The sequence below is a fragment of the Populus trichocarpa genome, chromosome 5 (genome assembly GCF_000002775.5).
Source record: "Populus trichocarpa isolate Nisqually-1 chromosome 5, P.trichocarpa_v4.1, whole genome shotgun sequence".
NCBI lineage: Eukaryota > Viridiplantae > Streptophyta > Magnoliopsida > Malpighiales > Salicaceae > Populus > Populus trichocarpa.
The window spans coordinates 1,193,915-1,215,735 of record NC_037289.2 but is presented as its reverse complement, the minus strand read 5'-3'; the positions used below and the strand labels follow the sequence as shown (position 1 = coordinate 1,215,735).

The 21,821-nt window shown below is 37.3% G+C and overlaps 5 protein-coding genes across 6 annotated transcripts; 1 reads left to right on the top strand and 4 right to left on the bottom strand.

Annotated features, from left to right (window-relative positions):
* The first annotated feature begins 373 nt into the window (after window positions 1-373).
* Window positions 374-1,707, top strand: LOC18098600 (universal stress protein A-like protein). The gene is made up of 4 exons (XM_006382345.3): window positions 374-666; window positions 759-868; window positions 947-1,065; window positions 1,151-1,707. The coding sequence occupies exons 1-4, from the start codon at window positions 480-482 to the stop codon at window positions 1,245-1,247; spliced, it is 513 nt and encodes a 170-aa protein (XP_006382407.3). The 5' UTR covers window positions 374-479; the 3' UTR covers window positions 1,248-1,707.
* On the bottom strand, window positions 1,514-5,072 carry LOC112327650 (calreticulin). Of its 2 annotated transcripts, none has more exons than XM_024602269.2 (14): window positions 4,905-5,072; window positions 4,159-4,266; window positions 3,880-4,072; window positions 3,507-3,765; window positions 3,365-3,421; window positions 3,188-3,235; window positions 3,006-3,092; window positions 2,867-2,924; window positions 2,714-2,781; window positions 2,546-2,641; window positions 2,410-2,460; window positions 2,043-2,072; window positions 1,869-1,964; window positions 1,514-1,780 (listed from the first exon to the last, which is right to left on the bottom strand). In XM_024602269.2, exons 1-14 carry the CDS (start codon window positions 4,996-4,998, stop codon window positions 1,769-1,771), a joined length of 1,257 nt encoding a protein of 418 aa, XP_024458037.2. In that variant the 5' UTR covers window positions 4,999-5,072; the 3' UTR covers window positions 1,514-1,768. The 2 variants fall into 2 exon arrangements, with proteins under 2 accessions (XP_024458037.2, XP_052309025.1); XM_052453065.1 differs by having other exon boundaries at window positions 1,869-1,958.
* A 1,948-nt stretch (window positions 5,073-7,020) lies between these two features.
* On the bottom strand, window positions 7,021-11,408 carry LOC18098598 (pyrophosphate-energized vacuolar membrane proton pump 1). The gene is made up of 8 exons (XM_006382343.3): window positions 10,780-11,408; window positions 9,483-10,057; window positions 8,991-9,370; window positions 8,814-8,900; window positions 8,253-8,583; window positions 7,678-8,088; window positions 7,503-7,562; window positions 7,021-7,415 (listed from the first exon to the last, which is right to left on the bottom strand). Exons 1-8 carry the CDS (start codon window positions 11,021-11,023, stop codon window positions 7,209-7,211), a joined length of 2,295 nt encoding a protein of 764 aa, XP_006382405.2. The 5' UTR covers window positions 11,024-11,408; the 3' UTR covers window positions 7,021-7,208.
* Window positions 11,409-12,542: 1,134 nt separating this feature from the next.
* Window positions 12,543-13,995, bottom strand: LOC127905382 (receptor-like serine/threonine-protein kinase SD1-8). The gene is made up of 3 exons (XM_052453347.1): window positions 12,951-13,995; window positions 12,758-12,854; window positions 12,543-12,683 (listed from the first exon to the last, which is right to left on the bottom strand). The coding sequence occupies exons 1-3, from the start codon at window positions 13,044-13,046 to the stop codon at window positions 12,637-12,639; spliced, it is 240 nt and encodes a 79-aa protein (XP_052309307.1). The 5' UTR covers window positions 13,047-13,995; the 3' UTR covers window positions 12,543-12,636.
* A 909-nt stretch (window positions 13,996-14,904) lies between these two features.
* Window positions 14,905-20,789, bottom strand: LOC18098595 (G-type lectin S-receptor-like serine/threonine-protein kinase B120). The gene is made up of 8 exons (XM_024601942.2): window positions 19,430-20,789; window positions 19,311-19,346; window positions 19,083-19,202; window positions 16,374-16,582; window positions 16,069-16,279; window positions 15,746-15,983; window positions 15,524-15,671; window positions 14,905-15,413 (listed from the first exon to the last, which is right to left on the bottom strand). Exons 1-8 carry the CDS (start codon window positions 20,787-20,789, stop codon window positions 15,105-15,107), a joined length of 2,631 nt encoding a protein of 876 aa, XP_024457710.1. The 3' UTR covers window positions 14,905-15,104.
* Window positions 20,790-21,821: the final 1,032 nt, after the last annotated feature.

Sequence of the window (21,821 nt, the reverse complement as noted above, 5' to 3'; positions counted from 1 at the left end):
ATTTAATTTATAATTTTATCTAAAAAATCGATAAATCACTTTTTTAAAAGCAAAAGACGTTGCCATGCTCATCTCTCTCTCTCTTGTTAATTTTAATTTACCCGCATGATGTTTATGATAAATTTCGACTTCTCTTCATAAGATTTAAATTGGATCAGATTGGTAATTAATTGACTCTAAGAATGGATTATTAAAGCTGGAAACCTTTTCAGGTTTGCATAAAAAAAATTATAAACCTTTGAACTTGCACAGTATAATATTCTACCGTATCCAAAGCCCACATAACGATCCACTGTCTTCAAAAACCCAGAGCACAAAAAACCGCCAACAGTTTTTGTCAAACCCATCCTACAGTTCACCATCTTCTTATAAACACACACACACACACCCTTCCTTTCTTCTAACACAAACAAGCATCAAACCTTGGCCTTCACAAACAATCTTTTCCTACCCTTAGCTTGACCCTTTTTTGCCTATCAATGGCCGATGAAATGGGAGCACCGAAAGACCGCAAGATCTTGGTGGCTGTTGATGAGAGTGAGGAGAGCATGCATGCTCTTTCATGGTGTCTCGAGAATGTTTTGTTCTGTAGCAATTCTAAGGATACACTAATCCTCCTCTATGCTATCCCCCCCAGGGCTGTCTACCCGACTTTTGATAACACAGGTAACATTCTAAGAGAGAATTCACAGCATTGATACATCTTATTTCTTCAGTCTCGACTCTAAGAAACTCGTGTTTTCATGTTTGATTTTCAGGATACGTGTTTTCTTCTGATTTCCTGGCTATGATGCTGAAGTATAACAATGACGCGGCTGGTTTTGTTACAGAGAAGGCTAAAAGAAAGTGTAAAGAGCAAGTTCAAGATGTGAGTATCATCAGCATGTTTTTATAAAAAAAAATCTCAAGTTAGCTCGTTAAATATGATGACATTTGGTGGGACCAGGTTAAGGTGGAGACGAGAATAGAGCATGGTGATCCGAGGGATGTGATTTGCGCGGTGGCTGAGAAGTTGCATGTTGATGTGGTGGTTATGGGCAGCCATGGCCATGGCTTGATCAAGAGGTTGGTCCCATTTAATTCTCTCTTTTTTCTTCTTTTTTTTTTTTTAATTTCTGAGAATAAATTCTTAACTTGGGTTTTACCTTAGGGCATTTCTTGGAAGTGTGAGCAACCATTGTGTACAGAATGTGAAGTGTCCAGTTCTGATAGTGAAGAAGCCCAAGCCAGATTGTAGGAGTAAATGATACTCTATATATCACCTATCAGCCAGTATTCATGGATTTTATTTTATTCCTTCTATTTTTCTTTCGACTTTTCTCTCTTCATCTCTTCTCCTGTTGTATCTAGATGGGCCTGGTTGAAAAATGTAAGGGATTTTGCACATCCAGTGGGCCATAATAACCATTAGCAATGTGCAGATGCTAATTCTAGACCTAATCCAGTAATAATATTGGTACAGACCTCAGGGAAGATTTATGAAAAAAGAAGGGTAAGTGAACAAACAGAGAGAGAAAGGTAAAGAGCTTCTCAGCTGAGCATTTGTGGAACGTTCAAACTACTTTATGAATGTGATTATTAAAACACAACTCTCATTCTTTCTCAAGGCTAAAAACGATCAGCCACGCAAGTTTTGCATGCATGCATTTCTCGACCCGTTCCTAGATGGAATCCTACAACTACGAATTATGAGGAGAAAAAAAATTACTAGCACTTGGAGCCAAGATGGATCTCTCCATGCCAAGTTGCTGGCAAGAGTGCTTCCTCATCACAGCTCATCCTGCGAAAGTGAAAAATGCAAAACTGATCAGTATAGTGACAAATAAGTGGCGTTGATTCGGTACAATGTCAGAGGAAAGAAAACCTACATGTACTTCTTCTTCGTCCTCGCCGTCCTTGTCTTCTTTAGTTTCGGCATCGGAATCTTCTCCTTCCACATCATCAGTCTCATCCTCATCCTCGGCCTGAAAATAGAGGGATGTTGACTTAGTGCTAGAAAAACAGAGTAATAACATGAGTTAGCAAGCAGTTTGTATGCTTACATCAGAACCTGCGGCATCTTCATTGGTTTCCTGCAGTGATCAAAACACAAAAAGTCAGGAAAGAGTCATGAAATGTCAGAAAGAACGAAAGCAAGATGCAGCTTTCTAATGCAAAAGAGTACTCTTCTGAATGCCCCGCTTAACAAGAAGTCTAAAAACCACAGAAAACAGTAATTTAAGAGTTTTAACATACATAATGCATGATAAAACAGACGGAACAAAACATCTCAGAGCCCTTCATCCAACCCATCTAGAATAATTTCATTGAAGAAGAAAGGCCTGAATCTGAGCAGAAAAGCAACATACATCCTCCCCTAAATTACAAAATTTCCATAATTTCTTATGCAACACAAGACCAAGAAAGTACCTCCTCATCCGCTTTCTTCTTCTCTGCCTCTTCAAATGCTGCCTTCTCAGCCTGCAAAGTTCAATAATCTCAATCTACGTCAAGAGAGAAGGCACAACTTTGGATGGTTTAATGTAAATGGGAAAAAACCACATACATCTTTCTGCTTTCCCCATGTTTCTTCAGCCAGCTGCTTTGCATACTCAGGGTCATCACTGACCAAGACATTATCAAACAAGGTTCCAGATTTCACCTGATATAAAACAATGTCATCAGTAACTTGAGAACAATTAGAACTTGACAATACAAATGGTGAGAAAGTTACCTGCCACAATTCAATGCCAACATATCTCAAGTTTGGGTAAACATAAAGTTCTGGATCATCCTTGAAATCTGTGAAACATTCACATTTAATCAATATAATATAGCTGGAACTTGAGGAGCATTTAAATGACATCCAACAAGAGCCAAAACAAACCTGGGTTGTCAATCTTTGGTGCCTTCCACTTGCCCTGGTAGTTGGGGTTCTTAATTTTCTGGAACAAGAGCAGAGTTATAAATACATGGTCCCCGAAAATTGACATCAAAAGCTTTCAATTTAAAACAAAGACACAAACCTTTGGCTTCCACGGGCCATTGTACTCAGGATTGGGAATGGTTGGGGCAGTCCACTCACCATCTTCCTCATCATCCCAGTCCTCAGGCTATAACATCAAACCACTTAGATTAGAAACTTTTTTTCTCAGAAATCAAGGATCCAAAGCACATTGATTGGAATTGCAGGAACTTCAATAACTACCTTTTTGGCATCAGGATCTGGAAGTTCTTTGGGAATGTCATCATAACCCTGCAAAAATAAATGAAGAAAATAAATAATCAAACATAAACCACAAATGACCAAATCAAATATACATTTTCCAAACACTAACTGCAGCTTAACATAAGTTATGAGCAAAGCAAAATAATGATTCGCTACCTCTGGCTTCTTGTCTTCAGGATCAGGAATATACTCCTTGTCATCCCAGTCTTCAGGCTGCCATCCAGTGAAGATGTTATATAGTCATCAAAACCAAAAAGCCAACTAAAAAAAAAATAAAAATAGTGTGCTAAATAATTACTTTCTTGGCCTCAGGATCCTTGATTTGCTTCGGCGGGAGAAGATCCCAGTCAGTGTACAAACTGCCAGTTTGCTTCTCTACATTGTCAATAAGGATACTGTATGTAGCATCGGGACGGATGATAAATGTGTAGACATGAGAGAGTTGGTCAGTCTCACAGGGAACTTCCTTCTTGATCAACTGGTTTGTTTCATTGTAGTTAAGAATGGCATGAACTTTCTTGGTGCTGTGTCCACAGATATCTGGTCCAAACATGATACTGCAGCAAACCGTAAAATGCCAAATCAGTCAATTTAGACATACACAACAACAGCAACAACAACAACAACAACAAAAAGAAGCCTGTTGGATTACAATTGGAAATCGAGCTAACCTGTACGGGGTATCACCACCAAATTTCTTCTGGTCAACTTCACCACTGAGCAACTTCAGGTAGCCACCACCACAATCAAGCTTTTGCTCATGCTTGACGGAGAATTGGAAAACAAGTGTCTGATCCTTGTTGCTGAATTCAGGGAACTCAGCTGAAATAGCATAGAACCTGTAGTCTTCACTTGTTTGGATACCTGCATCAACATGTCAATATTAAAAAAATCAGCCAAACACTACATACTTTGAAACACCAAAATTCAACAGAACTAAAAAAAAATACCTTTGTCATTAGCGTCTCCGTTCCATTTTCCAGAAGTATGGTTCCAGACCCCGGCGGTGTTCTCATCTTTCTTCCAATCAGATACAACCCATCTATTCTCCCATCCATCTTCAGTTCCACACACAAAATCACAAAAACCACATTAGCAATCATAAAAATCACTCTAATCACACAATGCCAACACAAAATCAGAAACATACACAACAAACACAAGCTGATTACAATTCACCGATTATCCTAACAATTTAAAAGTTAAACTTCACCATTCCATATTCCCTTAAACCTCCCGATGCCGAAAACAATCAATGTCAATACATACGCCAAGAGACATCCAAAACAAGTCCGAAAACCACAACAGAATCTTTCCCTTCTTCATTATTTTTTTTCAAATTTCTAGCTCTAATTAAGCCACATCATCATCATAATCAGAATCAACTGCTAAACAAAACCACAACAACCTAGCAGATCTACACAAAATTATTCCATTTCTAACCTCGATTACACTTTAATTAACCATTGCCACTCCAAAACCACCAGATTCACACATTAATAAAAAACCATCAATCCTTCACTAATCAAATCGAGACCAAACAAGATCCGCATGCGTTCATGCATACGTAAATGCAAATGCATAGGGAAATACAGTAATCAAACACCGATCGTATCCAAATGCGAGGCAAAATCAACGATCTAGAAGAGATAACTGTATTAGATACGGTGACAGATACTGATACGTATAATTATACCTTCGAAGCGTTCTTCGAAGAAGACTTTAGCAGATGTGATCGCGAAGAGAGAAAAGAGAATCAGAGAGAGAGAGAGAGTTTTAGGGTTTCCCATTTCGACTGTTACAGTGAGAGTATGATTTCTGACCGTTTATTTATGGTGGTGTTTTCGTAAATGTCATGCGTGGAGTGAGGCAGTTACGTGGACGAATAGGAGAGTGACATGTAGGATTTGGAGTGTCATTGGGGTGATGTGGGGGTGAGGGATTGGTAGGTTACAGCAAAGGTGGTGTGAGTTTTTGGTTAGTTGTTAGAGGTGAGTACGTGGCAGGTTGGGATTGGTGAATTGAGTTTAAGTGGGGCCGAGTGGGAGGGGTTTTGTGGTTTGGATTAAGGTGTGATTAATTATTAGATTATGCTTAATATGATTTAGTGAGGTTGCCATATAAACCATCCATTTGGATATTTAGGAAAGTTGATTAAGTTGTGATTAGTTTTCGAGTCAATTTTATATACTAAAATTAAATTAAATTTCTTAAGATAATATACCAAAACTAAATTAAAATATTCACAAAGAATTATCATATATTTTTAATAATAAAATCACAAAAAAAACTTCAAAAGTATAATTTTCCCCTAATTTTCTCACATATATAAAAAAATTCATTCTTCAGATTTTATTTTTAATTTAAACTTGAAAAAAATCTTTTTAATTTTAAAAATGAATAAAAAAGAGTGTACAGAATGTTAGTTTTTTTTTATTAAGGAATTTAAGCATCTCGTAATCTTGAAACTTCACCTATGAAAATGTCAAGAATTGAAATAGGATCATGTTGAATCTAAATAAAACGTTTATGTTTCGTGAAATTCAAGGTTGTCTTGAAATTCAAACAAGGATCATTTCAAAGATAATCCAAGTGGCAGCAAGAGAGTGGTTCTCGTAGCATCAATTAGAGATTTAGTTTCCAAGAGCTTAAAAACAATTTTTGGTCAGCTTATGTGTAATCAATTGTTTTAAAAAAAATTCCAAACAATTTTAAAAACATATTTTTAAATCCACATCAACAATATAAAAGCAAGATTTTAATGTAGACATTGATATAACAATATAAATCCGCTTATAAATATCTATAAATAAATTTATTAATTAATTCTATATTCAGGTTATTTAGCAAGTTTTTAAGTAACTTTGTTAAAATTTGAATGAAACTTTATTTTTTTTTTTCGAAACAGCATAATCTTGAAAAAAAATAAAAAAGATTGAGCTGAGTCAACTCATTAATTTTTAAATTACTCATTTAATAAATAAATAAACATAAATAAATAAACAGATTAAATTATAAATAAGGTTGAGTTTAAAAAATACAAGACAAACCAAAGATGATGTACCAACTGCCAAATCCAATTTTTTCACATGTAATTTGTGAAAGTTATGACACATTTTTTTCATTGCCATAAAAGGCACCCAAAAAGGCAATGGCAGGCCATGAAAGCACATAAAACAGGCAAAAGATAACTTTGGCAGGCCATGAAATCTATGCAAATTTGTAAAAGTTGGAGGAGGGTTCGTTGTATATTATTTATTTTTATTTTTTTATTAAAATAAATATTCAGAACCGCTTATAGTACCTCGACTAACTCTACAAACCCCGAAATTAATAATCATATAAATATCTGATGATCCTAAAATTTATAAAATTCAAACCGATAATTTTTAAGAAGCAAACCTAAAACATGATAAATTGAATTTAATATCCCTCGTAATTGTTAGTCTGTTACTTTATTTGCTGCCATGCTTGAATTGGAAGCCACTCAATGCTCATTGCATCGTGGGCAAAGAGTCAGCAATTCTCATTACAAAAATTTGCTGCTGAAGTTTCACATGTTTATCAATAAAATTGTTTTTTTTTCTAGACCAAACCATATAAAATTTATTAAAATTATATAATGTTTTGATTATTAATGTCCAAAGGACATTAACATGTTTAGTTAAAGTAATATAAAATAAATGTTTTTTTTTGACAAATTCTTGAAAAAAAATAATACTAAAATCATGTTTATTAGAACGATGCGCCACACTAAAAGCATAAAATTAAAGCTTTTAATGCGATGCACAAACGAGCTGTAAGAGTGAAAATTAACTAACAGCCACACTTTTCAGAGGGCGAAAACACTATATTTATGGAGTAGCTTAGCAAGGATCACCAACATAAAGCAAGAAGTTAATGTTCACAAGAAACTTGCTTGATCATAGTTAAGAAAAAACTCAACATGTCTGTTTCCGACTCCTTCACATTTCGGAAACCATTACAATGAGAACTCATTTTAGAGATATTTGAACAGCAAACCTCCATGAGCCGCGAAGAATGGAGCAAACACCAGTGACTCAACTGCCATAAGCTTTATCAGGATGTTAAGTGATGGACCTGAAGTGTCCTTGAGGGGATCTCCAATTGTGTCACCAATGACAGCAGCTTTGTGTGCATCTGAACCCTTTGGACCTAACGATTTCGCATGCTCTGATACACCAGCCTAAACCACATTGCAATCCAGAATCAAGAACGGCATAGCTAAACTGTTTTGAAAACTGATATCAGCTACAAGAATGAAGGTTCTTACCTCTATGTATTTCTTGGCATTATCCCATGCCCCTCCAGTATTCGAAGCTGAAATGGCAACCTGGTAAGCATGAAAGACAAAAACTCTGCTTAGCTTAGAACACGGGCAAAGTTTTTTCTTATGATTCTATTGTAGCAACATTGCTCTGTCAGGAGGAATAAGCAGTAAGACACACCTGAACACCAGAAACAAGTGAACCAGCAAGAACACCAGCAAGAGTTTCGACTCCGAATAAGGTTCCGGTGATAAGTGGTGTAAGCATGACTAAGGCACCAGGTGGGATCATCTCCCTGAGGGAGGCATCAGTTGAAATTTTGACACAGTTTGCGTAGTCTGGTTTGGCTCTACCTTCCATAAGTCCTGGAATAGTTTTGAATTGTCGACGAACCTCTTCGACCATTTTGAGTGCTGCACTTCCTACACTCTTCATTGTCATGGCGGAGAACCAGTATGGGAGCATTGCCCCAACAATCAGCCCAATGAAGACCTTAGGGGTCAAGACATCGACAGTATTGATCCCAGCCCTGCTGACAAAGGCACCAAACAAAGCAAGGGAAACGAGAGCAGCTGATCCAATGGCAAAACCCTGGGACAGGCAGTTTGTCAGAATTTTTGTTTGTCTGACTCGAGACCATTAAGAGGTGGCAGGAGTCCTTATGGAAACGCCACGAGCCCACAGGTTAAAACATGGGCAACAAATCAAAGTGTCATTGGAATTTAGGCAATTAAAGGATTGGTTAGTAGCCCTACCTTGCCAATTGCAGCAGTGGTGTTGCCAGCAGCATCTAGAGCATCTGTTCTTTCACGTATCTTATGACTCATACCAGCCATTTCTGCAATGCCACCAGCATTATCACTTATGGGCCCATAAGCATCGATAGCAAGACCGGTAGCAATAGTACTGAGCATCCCCAACGCAGCCACAGCAATTCCATACATGGCAGCCAGGCTAAAGCTGACAAAAATAGCAATGGCAATGGAAAATATTGGAATGATGACAGATTTGTAGCCCAAAGCCAACCCAAAAATGACATTCGTCGCAGCACCTGTCCTGCAAGAATCTGCTACATCCTGCACTGGACTGCAGAATTCAACATATAAATCAATCCAAAACATTTATGGCAAGGGCATCCTGGAAAATCTTGAAACAATTGATAAATAGTATGTTTTTTTTTTAACATCAGAATTTATAAGGAAATCCCTGGGTCACAGACTCTCAACCATTGCATGGCTTTCCCACTTTGGTGATGCCCTATCAATAAGAGAAGGGCAACTTGTTATACAGAGAGATTCTTTGAGAACATAACTAACCTGTAAGCATTGCTAGTGTAATACTCTGTTGTATATCCAATCACAAGTCCAGCCCACAAGCCAATGGCAACACAAAAGAAAAGGTGCCTGCAGTAATATGTAATTCAATCAAGAAAATGGAATGCTACAAAATGTTCCATGGGCAAAGGAAATAGACTTTTTTGGTGGGTAGCATACCAGTTCTTGACAACCTTCTCAGTTCCGAAATTGAAGATAGTGAATTCTGATGGCAAAGCAAAGAAGCTGACCATGGCAATCCCAACAGTCATGAGAATTGTCGAGACAACGAGTTGCCTCTTCAGTGATGGCTCGATTTCACTTACATCCTTGATCTTGAAGAGATCGGTTGCAAAAAGTGTAGTTATCAGGCAAACTACAATCCCAACTGAGCTTATAATCAGTGGAAAAGACATGGCTGTGTGGTCATGGTTAATACCAAAGGATGATATAGATGCAACAAAAAGTGCTGCACAGGATGATTCAGCATAAGATCCAAACAGGTCAGACCCCATCCCTGCAATGTCTCCTACATTGTCACCCACATTATCGGCAATAACCTGCATAGAAACCATAAATCCATTGCAACCAATCGAAGTAAATAGCACGAAGGATAAAACTTTGATCATGTAATTAGTTAAAGAGAGTGTTAAAGGGGTTCACGGAGATTACAGCTGGATTTCTTGGATCATCTTCAGGGATGTTTAGTTCAACTTTTCCAACAAGGTCAGCACCAACATCAGCTGCTTTTGTATATATTCCTCCTCCAACTCTTCCAAACAGTGCCATTGATGAACCTCCAAGGCCATAACCAGTAATGGACTCATAAAGTCCTTCCCAGTCATCTCCATAGTAGAGTTTGAATAAGAGGATGGAGATATAGAGCACCAAAAGACCATTCGCAGCAAGAAGGAAACCCATCACCGCCCCCGAACGAAAAGCTGTGACAAAGGCCTTTCCTACACCCTTCCTTGCTTCTAGAGTTGTCCTGGCATTGGCATAGGTTGCAATCTTCATGCCTAGGAATCCTGAGAGGACAGAAGTAAGAGCACCAAGCAAGAAAGCAACTGTGCTAAAGGCAGCATTGGCAAGAGCTGGTTTACAAAGACTCCCTTTGTTGTATGTGCAAGGTTCGCTTTTGGTGCTGAATCCCTTAACTGAACCAAGGAAGAGGAAAATAATGGCAGCAAAAACACACATGAAGACACTGAGGTACTTGTACTGAGTAAACAGGAATGACGTTGCCCCTGGAAACAGATCAGGTCAAATAAAGATCACAATTCTCCAAAAAGTTTCATCATCAATGCAAGAACATCAGAGGCAGCATCTTATACTCGTTTATGCACTTAACCAGAAGCACCAAAATCCATCAAAATATGGGTCAAACCTATGCACTTGAAATATAAACACTACCTGCATTCCGATGATTGGGAAATACTCTTTCCAATTCAAGTGTCAGCACTCAAAGTCAATAATTTTGAAGATTTCCTTCAGATAGGTTGAAGGGAAGGGAAGTGGGGATACATGCAAGAAAATAAAGATCACACAGGCAATCCAGAGAGGCAACAATAGGAACTTCAAGTTGTCAATCACAAAATACTAGTTTGTGATATCTTTAGCCTAAGATACTGGAACTCATCATCCTAAATCAGATCTGCTATCTTCACCAGATGATCATCAATGTTATTGGCCTGTAGTGTGGCATAGAATTTGCTAACTGACCATTGAACAACAAGTGGTCTGGCCATAATAAACAACTCAACAGAACAGACAAAACAGAATCACACACAAATAAAAGATACACGAGGAAGCATCAGAAAAATCAAAACCAAAAGGCATAACAGACAAGAAAACATGTATATTTTAACTCAGGAAAAAGAAAAGAAAACCAAGATAATATACCACAATGATAATCTTTCTTTATTTGGCCTTGCATCAAGGCATTTTCAGAGAGAGAGAGAGAGATTACCGACAGAAATAGCATTCTGGATTTCAGCACACTTGATAGAAGCCTCACGATTATCAACACCATCTTCTTCATCTTCAATCAACTTATCACTTAAACCGTTACTAGAATCGCCAGAAACCTTCACCTTAGACACCAAATACCACTGAAGCAAAGCAAAAATAATCCCAATCAAAGCAGCAACAGGTATCAAAACCTGCGTAAGACCTTCACTCAACATCCCCATTTCCAGATGGCTCACTAGCATTCACTTCCGACTCTTCAACAGTGAGAATTATACCAGCACAGATGCAGACAGAACAAGAACTTAGTTTTGAGCACTGCCCTATAAAACTACAGGCACAGAAAGTACATCATCCAGAAATATATTAATTGTCAGAATACTTGATTGGTCCTTGGAATCTGAAAAAGAAAGAGAACTGGTTGGTTTGATTGTCAGGTGAGTCAAAAGAGATTCATCGAAACCTTGGATTTTGTTAACCAGTTGTTTTGATTAACAGGTATAAAGTCTTTTCAGTTGTCACTATCTTTATCCTATGTGCTAGCTGCTGCTGTCAAGGATCATGTTTGCAGCCTTGTCACTTCGTAGATAAATATCTGCAACGCATCAAGGGATTGGATAAGCACAGAAAAATGACAGGATTAAAATCCCATTGGAGAACCAGGTTTACGGCTACCAGTTTTCCGAGACAATTTATTTAGAAATGGTCATGAATATAATTGTTAGTCAAGAAATGATGAAAATATCTTTTCTTGAAACTATAGTTAAACGAGTAGACTTAATAAATTTGTGATCGATAACTTAACTCGGTTTAGGTTTCGATTTTTATTCAATAAAATATCATATTGTTGTTTTAATTTTTATTCAAAACAATTAATTTTATATAAAAAATAAAAAAAAATCAATGAACCTGATATTATTATATTTCACCCGGATTTAATTAGATTAATTACTGGATTTAACAGTTTAATCCCCAACTCAATTCAAAAAATCAAACCAATCCAGGCCAGGTTTGATTTGACGGGTCATCTGATATTAATCTTGATGATTAAAGTAAACACTTCTATTGATTAAAGTAATTACATGTTGCTAATAAAAAATATTAAATAGCAAGATAAACTTGCCATAGCATGCTCTCTCCTTTACAGCTTTTAATAAAAATCTAGCCTCTGGAATTCAACTGCTACGCCAACTGCTGTTTATACCAATCCACTGTAATTACATAGTAATTAAGTGCATCTAAGACTACCTAAGTATTAAACCTTTTTCCCCATGACCCTCCCTAGTTCCTACATAAATCCAATGATATCTTGGTATTAAAAGAAACAATCATCTGGCATCTATCGCTGTTATTGTCACATTAGTAACGGAAGATGCCCCAGCTGAGCTCATCAATTAAAGAGCTTGGTTCTGCCATGTCTCTGCCTGCAACAAAAGCAGGTTGCTAGGGTTCCGGGAGAGATACGCGGTCCTTTACAATCATGGAGATGACATCAGACATTGTAGGCCGATCAGCAGGAATTTCTTGGACACAAAGGAGTCCTATGTTTATGTATCTCAACAGCATAGAAGTTGAAGGAGGATCTCCCAGGCTTGGATCCATCCAGTCCAAAGCTTTATTAGAATATTTCCATAACTTCCATGCCAATGGTATAACAACGCAAAGTTGCATCGTTAGTGTGGAGACTAGTGGGAAAGTAATCAAATAAAATTCAAGCAGGAAGAAAAAGAAAAAAGGAGTATATGAAAGCTCTCCACATGTCCAAGAAGATGGAGGGTGTCGCTGTGGTAGAAACTAGTATTCTTCTTGCCGCTCACAATCTCAAGTACCAGCAACCCGAAGCTAAACACATCAGATTTTATTGAGAAGAGACCCTCCATAGCATATTCAGGGGACATATAGCCACTAACATTTGGAAAGGTCAGCGCAGATCATGTTAAGAGTAGCATGTCCTGGAAAACAGAATTTAAGAAACTTACTATGTTCCAACGACCCTGTTGGTGTTTGCTTGAGTTTCATTGCCTCTGAAAATTCGAGCCATCCCGAAATCGGATATTTTTGGAATAGAATGTTGCCCTATTAAATGAACCAAAGTCCTTCTGAGAGTTTATTCAAACTATTTTAACATTTTTCTTAGGATAATCAGGGTTTCTCATTTGAACGTAAACTTACCTTATAAACAGGTCCGAATCCTCCCTCTCGAAGCTTATCTGAGAACTGTCCAGTTGCAACTAATACGCTCTCATAACTGAATAATGGCAATTCCATACTTTTATTCCATCTTTTCTTCCCATTGTCAACAGAGCTAGATTCATTGCTTGTTGAGCTAGGATCGGTATCGAAATCAAAGAGCAATAAATTGTGACTTGCATGTTCCTTCCCTGTTTAAGAAAAAAAATTAAAGATGACTGAACACAATCACTTTTTTGAACACAATCACGCTCTTATAACTTTATATGGATAAAATTTTATGGCAAGTAATAATATAAAAAATACAAAGTTATTAGAATGATGACGATATTTTATGGTGATGCAATAGTTGTAGTGGTGATAAAGGTTGGGGTGGGAATGGAGGGGGGGTGGTGGTGGTAGTGGAGGAGTGATAAGGTGATAGTGGTGATAACAATATGATGATGGAGCAGTAGCAACAAGGATGGTAGCAGCCATTGTGGTAGCAGTTTCAGCGGAGGTCCTAGCTGCAACATAGTGGTGGTTAAAATTATTGCATGATCGATATTGTAAGTAGATTAGTGCCCCTAAAATATTTTATACAACTTTATAAGGTGAAAATTATTTTCAATAAACAAATTAAGTTTAATGGTAGACTGGGAAACAAGTACATGAAAATCATCTAGCTCTTGCATTATCAAACATCTAATAAAGCATCCAAAAACCATCTAAGATTAACAAATAAGAAATCGCAATGGTCTTTTCAATTCTATAAAAACCCCATCAGAGACACAGGATTTTTCTTTCATTTATCGAAGAACAACTTAACAGGAAAATCCTACTTCCAAACAGAGAATCTTGTATAAGGAAAGACAAAAACAAGCAAGCAGACTTAGTACTGTCAAATATCTAGTGGCAACTCCTTAATTTTGTTCCTTAATAAATGTAACCACACCAGGCAATCTTCAACATGACAGCACCCCTTCAGCAAAACCTGTTATTCAGGCCCTCTATGCAATCAGGGTGACGAGCTGCTTGGAAGGAAGGAAGGAAGGTATTGGACTGGCCGTGTCAGTGTTGGCCTGCTGGGCCTATTTAGCCTACTCAACTGCTTCAAGCCATCAGCTAAAGGGACAGCTTCATAATCTGACCACAATGCCTTTTCTTAGAAATAAAAACAAGTACTAGCATTTAGTTGCAGGTAGAAGGGGACGATCGCTTTCTTTTCTTCCCATGCTATTCTTGTTACTGCTTTCATCTCTTATGCCTGTTTGGTTACAGGGATTTCCAGCAGTTTCCATTGCAGGTGAGTTTTTCTAACCTTGGCAACAACATCTAGTCTGAATTCTGATAGATATAAGCAATTGGTCGAGTTTGTTTGGTGCACAGGCAGCAGTCGAGTTATCAACATCTGACGGGCTAATTATGTGGTATTATATGATGAATTTGTACTGAAAGGAAGATGAGTTTTTAATATACTTAAGATCTGGTATATTAAGTTTTTAATATACTTAAGGTATTGGACTGGCTGTGTCAGTGTTGGCCTGTTGGGCCTATTTAGCCTACTCAACCGCTTCAAGCCTTCAGCTAAGGGGACAGCTTTATAATGTGACCACATTGCCTTTTCTTTGAAACAAAAACATGTACTAGCATTTAGTTGCAGGTAGAAGGCGACGATCGCTTTCTTTTCTTCCCATGCTAATATTCTTGTTGCTGCTTTAATCTCTTATGCCAGTTTGGTTACAGGGATTTCAAGCAGTTTCCATTGCAGGTGAGCTTTTCTAGCCTTGGAAACAACATCTAGTCTGAATTCTGATAGATATAAGCAATTGGTGTCTTGAAGAGTTTGTTTGGTGCACAGGCAGCAGTCGAGTTATCAACATCTGACGGGCTAATTATGTGGTATTATATGATTAAGTTGTACTGAAAGGAAGATGAGTTTTTAATATATTTAAGATTTGAATTAAATGTGTTCTATGAATACTTGATTTGATGTTGTTCGTGTTTCAATACAACGAAAATAATAGGAAAAACTGAAACAAACAATTGTACGATTCAAATCGGAGAACTTATACAAATAAGCTTGGTCTACGTTCCATACTCATAGCTTCCTCTGATGAAGTAGCTTCATGTCCTTTAGACCTCTTGATGAAAAAACTATCTCCCATCTATCGCCGTTATTGTCATATTATTCACGGAAGGTACCCCAGAAGAGCTCATCAATGGTCTTTGTTCTGCCATGTTTCTACCTGCAACAAAAGCAGGTTGCTTAGGTTCTGGGAGAGCTACGTGTTCGTTTACGATCATGGATATAACATCAGACATTGTAGGCCGATCAGCAGGACTTTCCTGGACACAAAGAAGCCCTATGTTTATGTATCTCAACAGCGTAGCAGTTGAAGGAGGATCTCCCAGGATTGGATCCATCAAGTCCAAAGCTTTATTAGAATTCCATAACTTCCATGCCTATGGTATAACAACGCAAATGCTGCATCATTAGTGTGGAGACTAGGAAAGTAGTCAAATACAAATCAAGCTGGAAGAAAAAGAAATGAGAGTATATGAAAGCTCCCCACATGTCCAAGAAGATGGAGGGTGTCGCTGTGGTAGAAACTAGTGTTCTTCTTGCCGCTCACAATCTCAAGTACCAGCACCCCGAAGCTAAACACATCTGATTTTATTGAGAAGAGACCCTCCATAGCATATTCAGGGGACATATAGCCACTAACATTTGAAAAGGTCAGCGCAGATCATGTTAAGAGTAGCATGTCCTGGAAAACAGATTTTAAGAAACTTACTATGTTCCAACGATCCTGTTGGTGTGTTCTTGAGTTTCGTTGCCTCCGAAAATTCGAGCCATCCCGAAATCAGATATTTTTGGATTCATCTCACTGTCTAATAGAATGTTGCTAGGTTTTAAATCCCTGTGAATGATTCGTAACCGCGAGTATCTATGTAGATACAGAAGGCCTTGAGCAATTCCTTCGATTATCCGAATCCGTGTACCCCAATCTAAGATTTGTCCTCTGTTTGCATCTGTTTATAGTTTATACACAAATCTGATATAAATTTCTTGAAGCATTTGGAAAGTTAGTGAAAGTTAATGCAAGAAAATGCTGACCAAAGAGAAAGAAATCCAAGCTTTTATTTGGCATGTACTCATAGATTAGCATTTTCTCATCCCGTTCAATACAGGAACCTAATAGCCTGACAAGATTCCGGTGCTGGAGTTTGGCGATTAGAATTGTCTCATTTCTGAACTCCTCAAGCCCCTGCCCAGATCTTTCTGAGAGCCTCTTCACTGCTATTTCCAGTCCCGTAGGTAATTTGCCCTGTTAAATGAACCAAAAGTCAATCTCAAAGTTCATTCAAACTATTTTAATTTTTTTCTGAAAAGGTTAGAATAATCATTTGAACGTAACTTACCTTATAAACAGGTCCAAATCCTCCCTTTCCAAGCTTGTCTGAGAATTGTCCAGTTGCAACTGATACGCTCTCATAACTGAACAATGGCAATTCCATGTTCTTACTCCATCTATTCTTCCGATTGTCAACAGAGCTAGATTCTTTGTTTGTTGAGCTAGGATCGGTATCGAAATCAAAGAGCAATAAATCGTGACCTGTATATTCCTTCCCTGTTCAAGAAAACAAATAAAAATTACTGAGCACAATCACTTTGTTAAAATATCCAGCAATTCTGATTATATATCAACCAAAAATGTAACAACTTCAGGTTATAATAACCACAATTTCCGACATTAAAAGGGATTCCAATTGTCAATTTTTGTCATGAAAAAAGAAACTTTGGTGTTTGTTTGGTGTTAGATATTTTACCCATAGACAACCTTTTACGTTTTGAACATTTTATATGAGAAGTTTTACGGAGCTCGGTAAGTAATGATGTGGTGGTTTACAGGAGACAAACACACGAAAATCAGATTTCAGTTAAATATTTTAGGCAGTCTTCAATACCCAACACAATTAACCTTATCATCTTCATACCCAACACATAATTACATAGGAGGGCTTTTTCTTACTTTTCATTTCCAGTGTCATAACCTAATTTTTTATTCTTTTATTTTATTTTATTTTATTTTTAAAATAAATGATGATAAAAAAATAAAAAAATAAATGAAATGAAGAAAATGAAAAAATAAATGAAATAAAAAAAATAAAATGAATGAAGAATAAATCGAAATTTAGGTAAAGACAATATAAATTAGAAGTTTAAGAACATAATTAAACTTTGAATTACTTCATTAATCAAATCAAAAGCTTAATTAAATAATTAATAAGTTTGGGGACTTAATTTAACTTGAAATTAGTTTAATTAAATCAGAGGTTTAATTTAATAAATACTAAAATTTGAGGCTGATTTAGATCAAAATTACAAGAAATGAAAGTTCAAAACCTAAAGAGAATAGAAAGGGGTACTGTAGGGAGCTTAATTAATTTTTGCAGGTGTAATTTTGAAAACATTAAACGTTGAAGAGTCAATTAAAACTGAATTGAAAAAGTCAGAAATCAAGGACTTTTCTGTGAAATTCTCTAAAATATAGGGTTCCAATTACAATTTACCTAGGGACTTGGTTACAACGTTTCATAAATTGAGTGACCAAAATGAAAATGGCCATTCCCATCCGGAACAACTGGAAGGAGAAACGGCAGCAAATCAACGGAGGCCTGCCAGCTGCCCCACGATGCCTGCCGTTACAAAGGAAACAACGCATGGCATTCTCTGGCTTTATAAAAGCCGGAGAAAGGGCGGACGAGGAGGGAGGGAAAAAGACACGAACAAGAAAAAAACGAGCAGAGAGAAAAACCAGAGAAGCACAGGAGAGAGAGAGAGAGCGAACCAACACCGAAACAGGGACGCAAAACACAAAAGAAAACAGAGAGGAAACCAGAAGAACAAGCAAACACAGGAGACAAAGTCAACACAGAGACGAGACGAAGAACAGGAGACAGACAAGAAACACAGAGAGCAGGGAAGAAGCAGAAAAGGAAGGAAACAAAAAAAGAGTGAGGCACAGGAAGAGAAGGCTAAGAAACAGAGGAGAGGGGAGGCCAATAGCAGAAAGACGAGCACTGATCTTCTTCCAGAACTCCAGCGACAAAACACCACCTCCAGTTAAGCTCCTTTTGTTTCCCTCCTTTTAGAAATAATTACCCTGTCACTGTGCAAAGCATGCGTGAATAATTCACTCATGCATGTACAGTGACCAGCCGGGTCATTGGTTTGTTTCCGTGACCAGCTGGGCTGGACTTGTACCGGTGATCAGGCTAGGCCAGCAGACCCCTATCCATACAGGTTGAGCTGGATCTAGCCCAAAGAAAATCTAAAGCCTGGCTAGGTCTAGGCTTCAGCTCATCCGGTCCAATTTATTTTGAGTCAAGGATATATTTTTTAAAACACTTTCTTATACTAATTTTTTTTATTTTATTAATTTGTTTTAATATCAAAATTTTTTTTAAAACATTTGTGTATCATTTTGAATTTATTTGTAGGTCCTCGAGGATTTTTTCCTGACAATTTCATTATATATTTGATTTATGGATTTTTACTGTAAAATACGAATCTGGTATTAAATACATATCTTTTTTTTTTACAAAAATAATAACAAAAAAAAAATATTTTTTGTTTTCAATTCATATTTTACTGGTTTATTCATTGATGTCAGAGTCTAGAATACTATATGATTTTTGGCTACGTAATATTTACCAATACCAGAATTGAAAATATCCGTAGTTAAATATTTGTTGATGCCAGAATCAGGAATATTACAAGTAGACCATCGGTAATATAATATAACAAATTCTTAGCAATTTAAGATAAAATCAATAATAAAATCTATTTTAGATAAGATATTAAAAAAGTGATAATATTTTTTTTTTACTAAACTAGTTTCATACCAAATAATTTTTATTGATGAATTAGGATTTTAAGTGATTGTAGGTGAGTAATCTTTTAAAAAGTAATTTTTCTTCAAAAAGTAAAGTGTCAAAAGCATGTTCTTTTCTGCAAATTAAATTTTTAAAAGTTACCATATCGATACGATAACCAGTAACTTCAAGATTTAATAAAATTAAGTCTACCAGCAGACAACAGAAATTAAAGAAAGAACCAGGATGTACCTCTGTGTATGAGCTTTCCTTTGCGCAGACATCTGAAGTACATGAAGAGGCCGAAGGTAATCAGAGTAGTTGGAATAGCCACAGCCAAGGTTGTCCGTATTGTCCTTTTGATATTACCTACTTGTAAATATAGATCAAATGTTACCAAATCATAAACCAACACCTGTACAATGGATTAAGAAATTTTTTTATTGTAGAAAAAATGGAAAGATAGGTTATGTATCTCACTTTTTTCGACAGGGAACACTGCGTCTGCGTTTTTATCTGAAAATACAAGACCGTGATTTTGTCAAAAATGGTTTCTCGTCATTTATTGGATCATACTGTCTATATGTACAAAGCCATACCTGTTCCGGTACTGCCATTACCAATCTGTAGTTCAAGCTCAGAAGCAGCAAGTCTGATGTAAATTTCTGCTCCAGCCCGGCCAACAGCAACCCCTGAATTTTGTTGTAAGTTTATAAGATCTCCTTCCCACAAAGAACACCCACTGTTATTGTTATAGGCATAAGCCACGCAAGAACAAATTTCCATGCAATCCAATCTACATCTTTCAGCACTCACTTTCTGATGTGTTTTTGAATTTGCAGGTAATGTCAGATTCGAAATCTTTAGGAATCCATCTTCCTTTCCCACACTTCTCTTATTTTGACACTGCAAAGGAGATTTCCTAATACAACCACTTGACCAATCATTTTGTACTAATGGTTTAAAACCTTTCAGGCATTCACAAGAGCTTGATGAATTTTCATGAAAGACTCCAAAAGCCCCACATAAACCATAAACACCAGCTTGGACTTTTGGTTGAGACCAAAAAAGAAACCAACCCCAAGAACTGTCTATCCATGAGAGTTGTTGAATCTGTCCTGACACAGCAATCACGAATCTGGAAAGAAGTGAGGTATTGTACAAATAATAGGTGAGATAGCTTTCATTTTCATTTGATACATAACTAAAATTGAAAATATAGTTTCTTCTCATCTCAGGCACCAAGGCAAATATTTCTCCATCCCAATGACCACTGCTCCAATACCAGTGTGACCTGTTCCACTCTATGAAAAACTGACCACTTCCAGTTGGGTCGATCCCCATCGAGAACATACCTGGTGCAGGATCTTCTGAGTTTTTCCAGGAAATAAGCCGCCGCACTTGCCCAGTGTGCTTGTTGATTCCAAGCTTACCACCAGGTAGCCATGTGTCAGTTGGATAATCGAAACTCTGCCAATATATGGTAGATGGATTTGAGCCATCTCTTACGACAAAGTTTCCATCATCAAGAAGTACTGCTTCTGCTGTACTAGTATTCGACATTGAAGATGCAAGAGCTGTTGACCAAATTGTTTTGGTGAAATTCGTCAGCAAGACAAGATTGCCATCAGCTGACAATTCAAGTTTCGATGAAGCTGGGTCGTTTGAAGGGCTCTCCCTGTTTGCTACCCAAACAATCATCTTATTTACAAAGTTCTTATACCATATTCCCAGGTAAATGTTTACAGAAGTGCCTGGCTGGAAGAAACCGAGTTCAGAAGTGCCTGGCTGGAAGAAACCGAGTTCAAAAGTGCCGTTTTGAGATATTAGGGTCTCGCGTGCAGAGAGAGATTCGCCAACCAAAAGGGTATCATCTACAATGGAGAAGCAAGTCCTATGGGAAACGAATAGCAACAACAGCACAAAGAGCAAAAAACGTGGCTTTGTCTTAACACACATCCTCTCTAATTCGTGGGATTAAGGGTGAAAGAGCTGTGACTGAGCATGAATCAGAGAACGAGGGGAAGGGAAAAAAAAACAAGAAATTAATCCCTTGTGAATTCATCAACTATGTGATAATGCTCTAGATCTCTTGTCATATTGTAGCTGTCAGCTCTTACCAATAATTTTCCACATTGACTTGGACTTTTCTGTTCTCGCTATTGTGAAGTCAGCTAAGTCCAGACACCTAAGTCAACAATGGTGGGAGTCAACAATGGTGGTGAAGCCATCCTTCCTTAGTCACAAATTGTAGGCTCCAAACATGTGTCACTTGCCTTGCTTTGTCTTTTGCAAGACAAAGGCAAGGATGCTTGCCTATAAATAGGCAGTGCATCCTTGCCATAAAAATCACACCAAAAGAGAGAAACAAGAGAGCAAGAAGAGAGAGTGAAGGAGAGTAATCCCACAAAGTTGTGAGGTATTTGTGAGATAGTAAGTGAGATATTTTCTCCTAATAATAGAGAGATTTCAGTTGTTCTCCTATTAGTAGAGAGAGATTGTAATTCCCATATTACTTAGTAAAATCTACTTGTCCGTGGACGTAGCCAAATTGGGTGAACCACGTAAATTCTTGTGTGTCTAATTTCTCATTTTATCTTGTCCCTTACCTTTTATCTTGTCGGGTTTGCATGCCAGTATCATAACAGTGGTATCAGAGCTTCCTGGTTGGTGTTGTTAATACACAAAAGTTATTCGTGTATACGGTTACTATTCACGTCTACAACACTATTCACCTATACGGCACTATTCATCCATACGTTACTGTTCACATACGTTACTGTTGGCGTATATAGAAAGTCAGTACGGTGATTAAATACAGTCTAGGAAGTTCTGTCTAAGAAGATTGGGTTTTAAGCGGGACCGTTTGTGACCCCTCCAATCTTTCCTGGGAACTTACTTAGTGAAGTATTATTCACACGATACTGTTTCTATATACGTTACAGATCTGTGAAACGGTGATAGCTGAATAGATCACAGTGAATAAAATGG

Bases quoted from the DNA above. Each gene is read 5' to 3' on its own strand.
- LOC18098595 (XM_024601942.2), bottom strand. From the start codon at position 20,789: ATGTGTGTTAAGACAAAGCCACGTTTTTTGCTCTTTGTGCTGTTGTTG. The intron at 19,347-19,429 runs GTATGGCTTTGT...TTGTATTTTCAG, and splicing joins TAATGGCAGTACCGGAACAG to ATAAAAACGCAGACGCAGTG. The intron at 15,984-16,068 runs GTCAGCATTTTC...AACTATAAACAG, and splicing joins CTTGGATTTCTTTCTCTTTG to ATGCAAACAGAGGACAAATC.
- LOC18098600 (XM_006382345.3), top strand. From the start codon at position 480: ATGGCCGATGAAATGGGAGCACCGAAAGACCGCAAGATCTTGGTGGCT. The intron at 667-758 runs GTAACATTCTAA...TTTGATTTTCAG, and splicing joins CCCGACTTTTGATAACACAG to GATACGTGTTTTCTTCTGAT. The intron at 1,066-1,150 runs GTTGGTCCCATT...GTTTTACCTTAG, and splicing joins GGCCATGGCTTGATCAAGAG to GGCATTTCTTGGAAGTGTGA.
- LOC112327650 (XM_024602269.2), bottom strand. From the start codon at position 4,998: ATGGGAAACCCTAAAACTCTCTCTCTCTCTCTGATTCTCTTTTCTCTC. The intron at 2,925-3,005 runs GTTTGTGTCTTT...CTCTTGTTCCAG, and splicing joins ATGGCCCGTGGAAGCCAAAG to AAAATTAAGAACCCCAACTA. The intron at 2,642-2,713 runs GTAACTTTCTCA...GTTTTATATCAG, and splicing joins TTGGCATTGAATTGTGGCAG to GTGAAATCTGGAACCTTGTT.
- LOC18098598 (XM_006382343.3), bottom strand. From the start codon at position 11,023: ATGCTAGTGAGCCATCTGGAAATGGGGATGTTGAGTGAAGGTCTTACG. The intron at 10,058-10,779 runs GTAATCTCTCTC...ATCTGTTTCCAG, and splicing joins CCAGAATGCTATTTCTGTCG to GGGCAACGTCATTCCTGTTT. The intron at 7,416-7,502 runs GTAAGAACCTTC...AATGTGGTTTAG, and splicing joins ATGCCAAGAAATACATAGAG to GCTGGTGTATCAGAGCATGC.
- LOC127905382 (XM_052453347.1), bottom strand. From the start codon at position 13,046: ATGGAATTGCCATTATTCAGTTATGAGAGCGTATTAGTTGCAACTGGA. The intron at 12,855-12,950 runs GTAAGTTTACGT...TTCATTTAATAG, and splicing joins GATTCGGACCTGTTTATAAG to GGCAACATTCTATTCCAAAA. The intron at 12,684-12,757 runs GTAAGTTTCTTA...TCCAAATGTTAG, and splicing joins AACAGGGTCGTTGGAACATA to TGGCTATATGTCCCCTGAAT.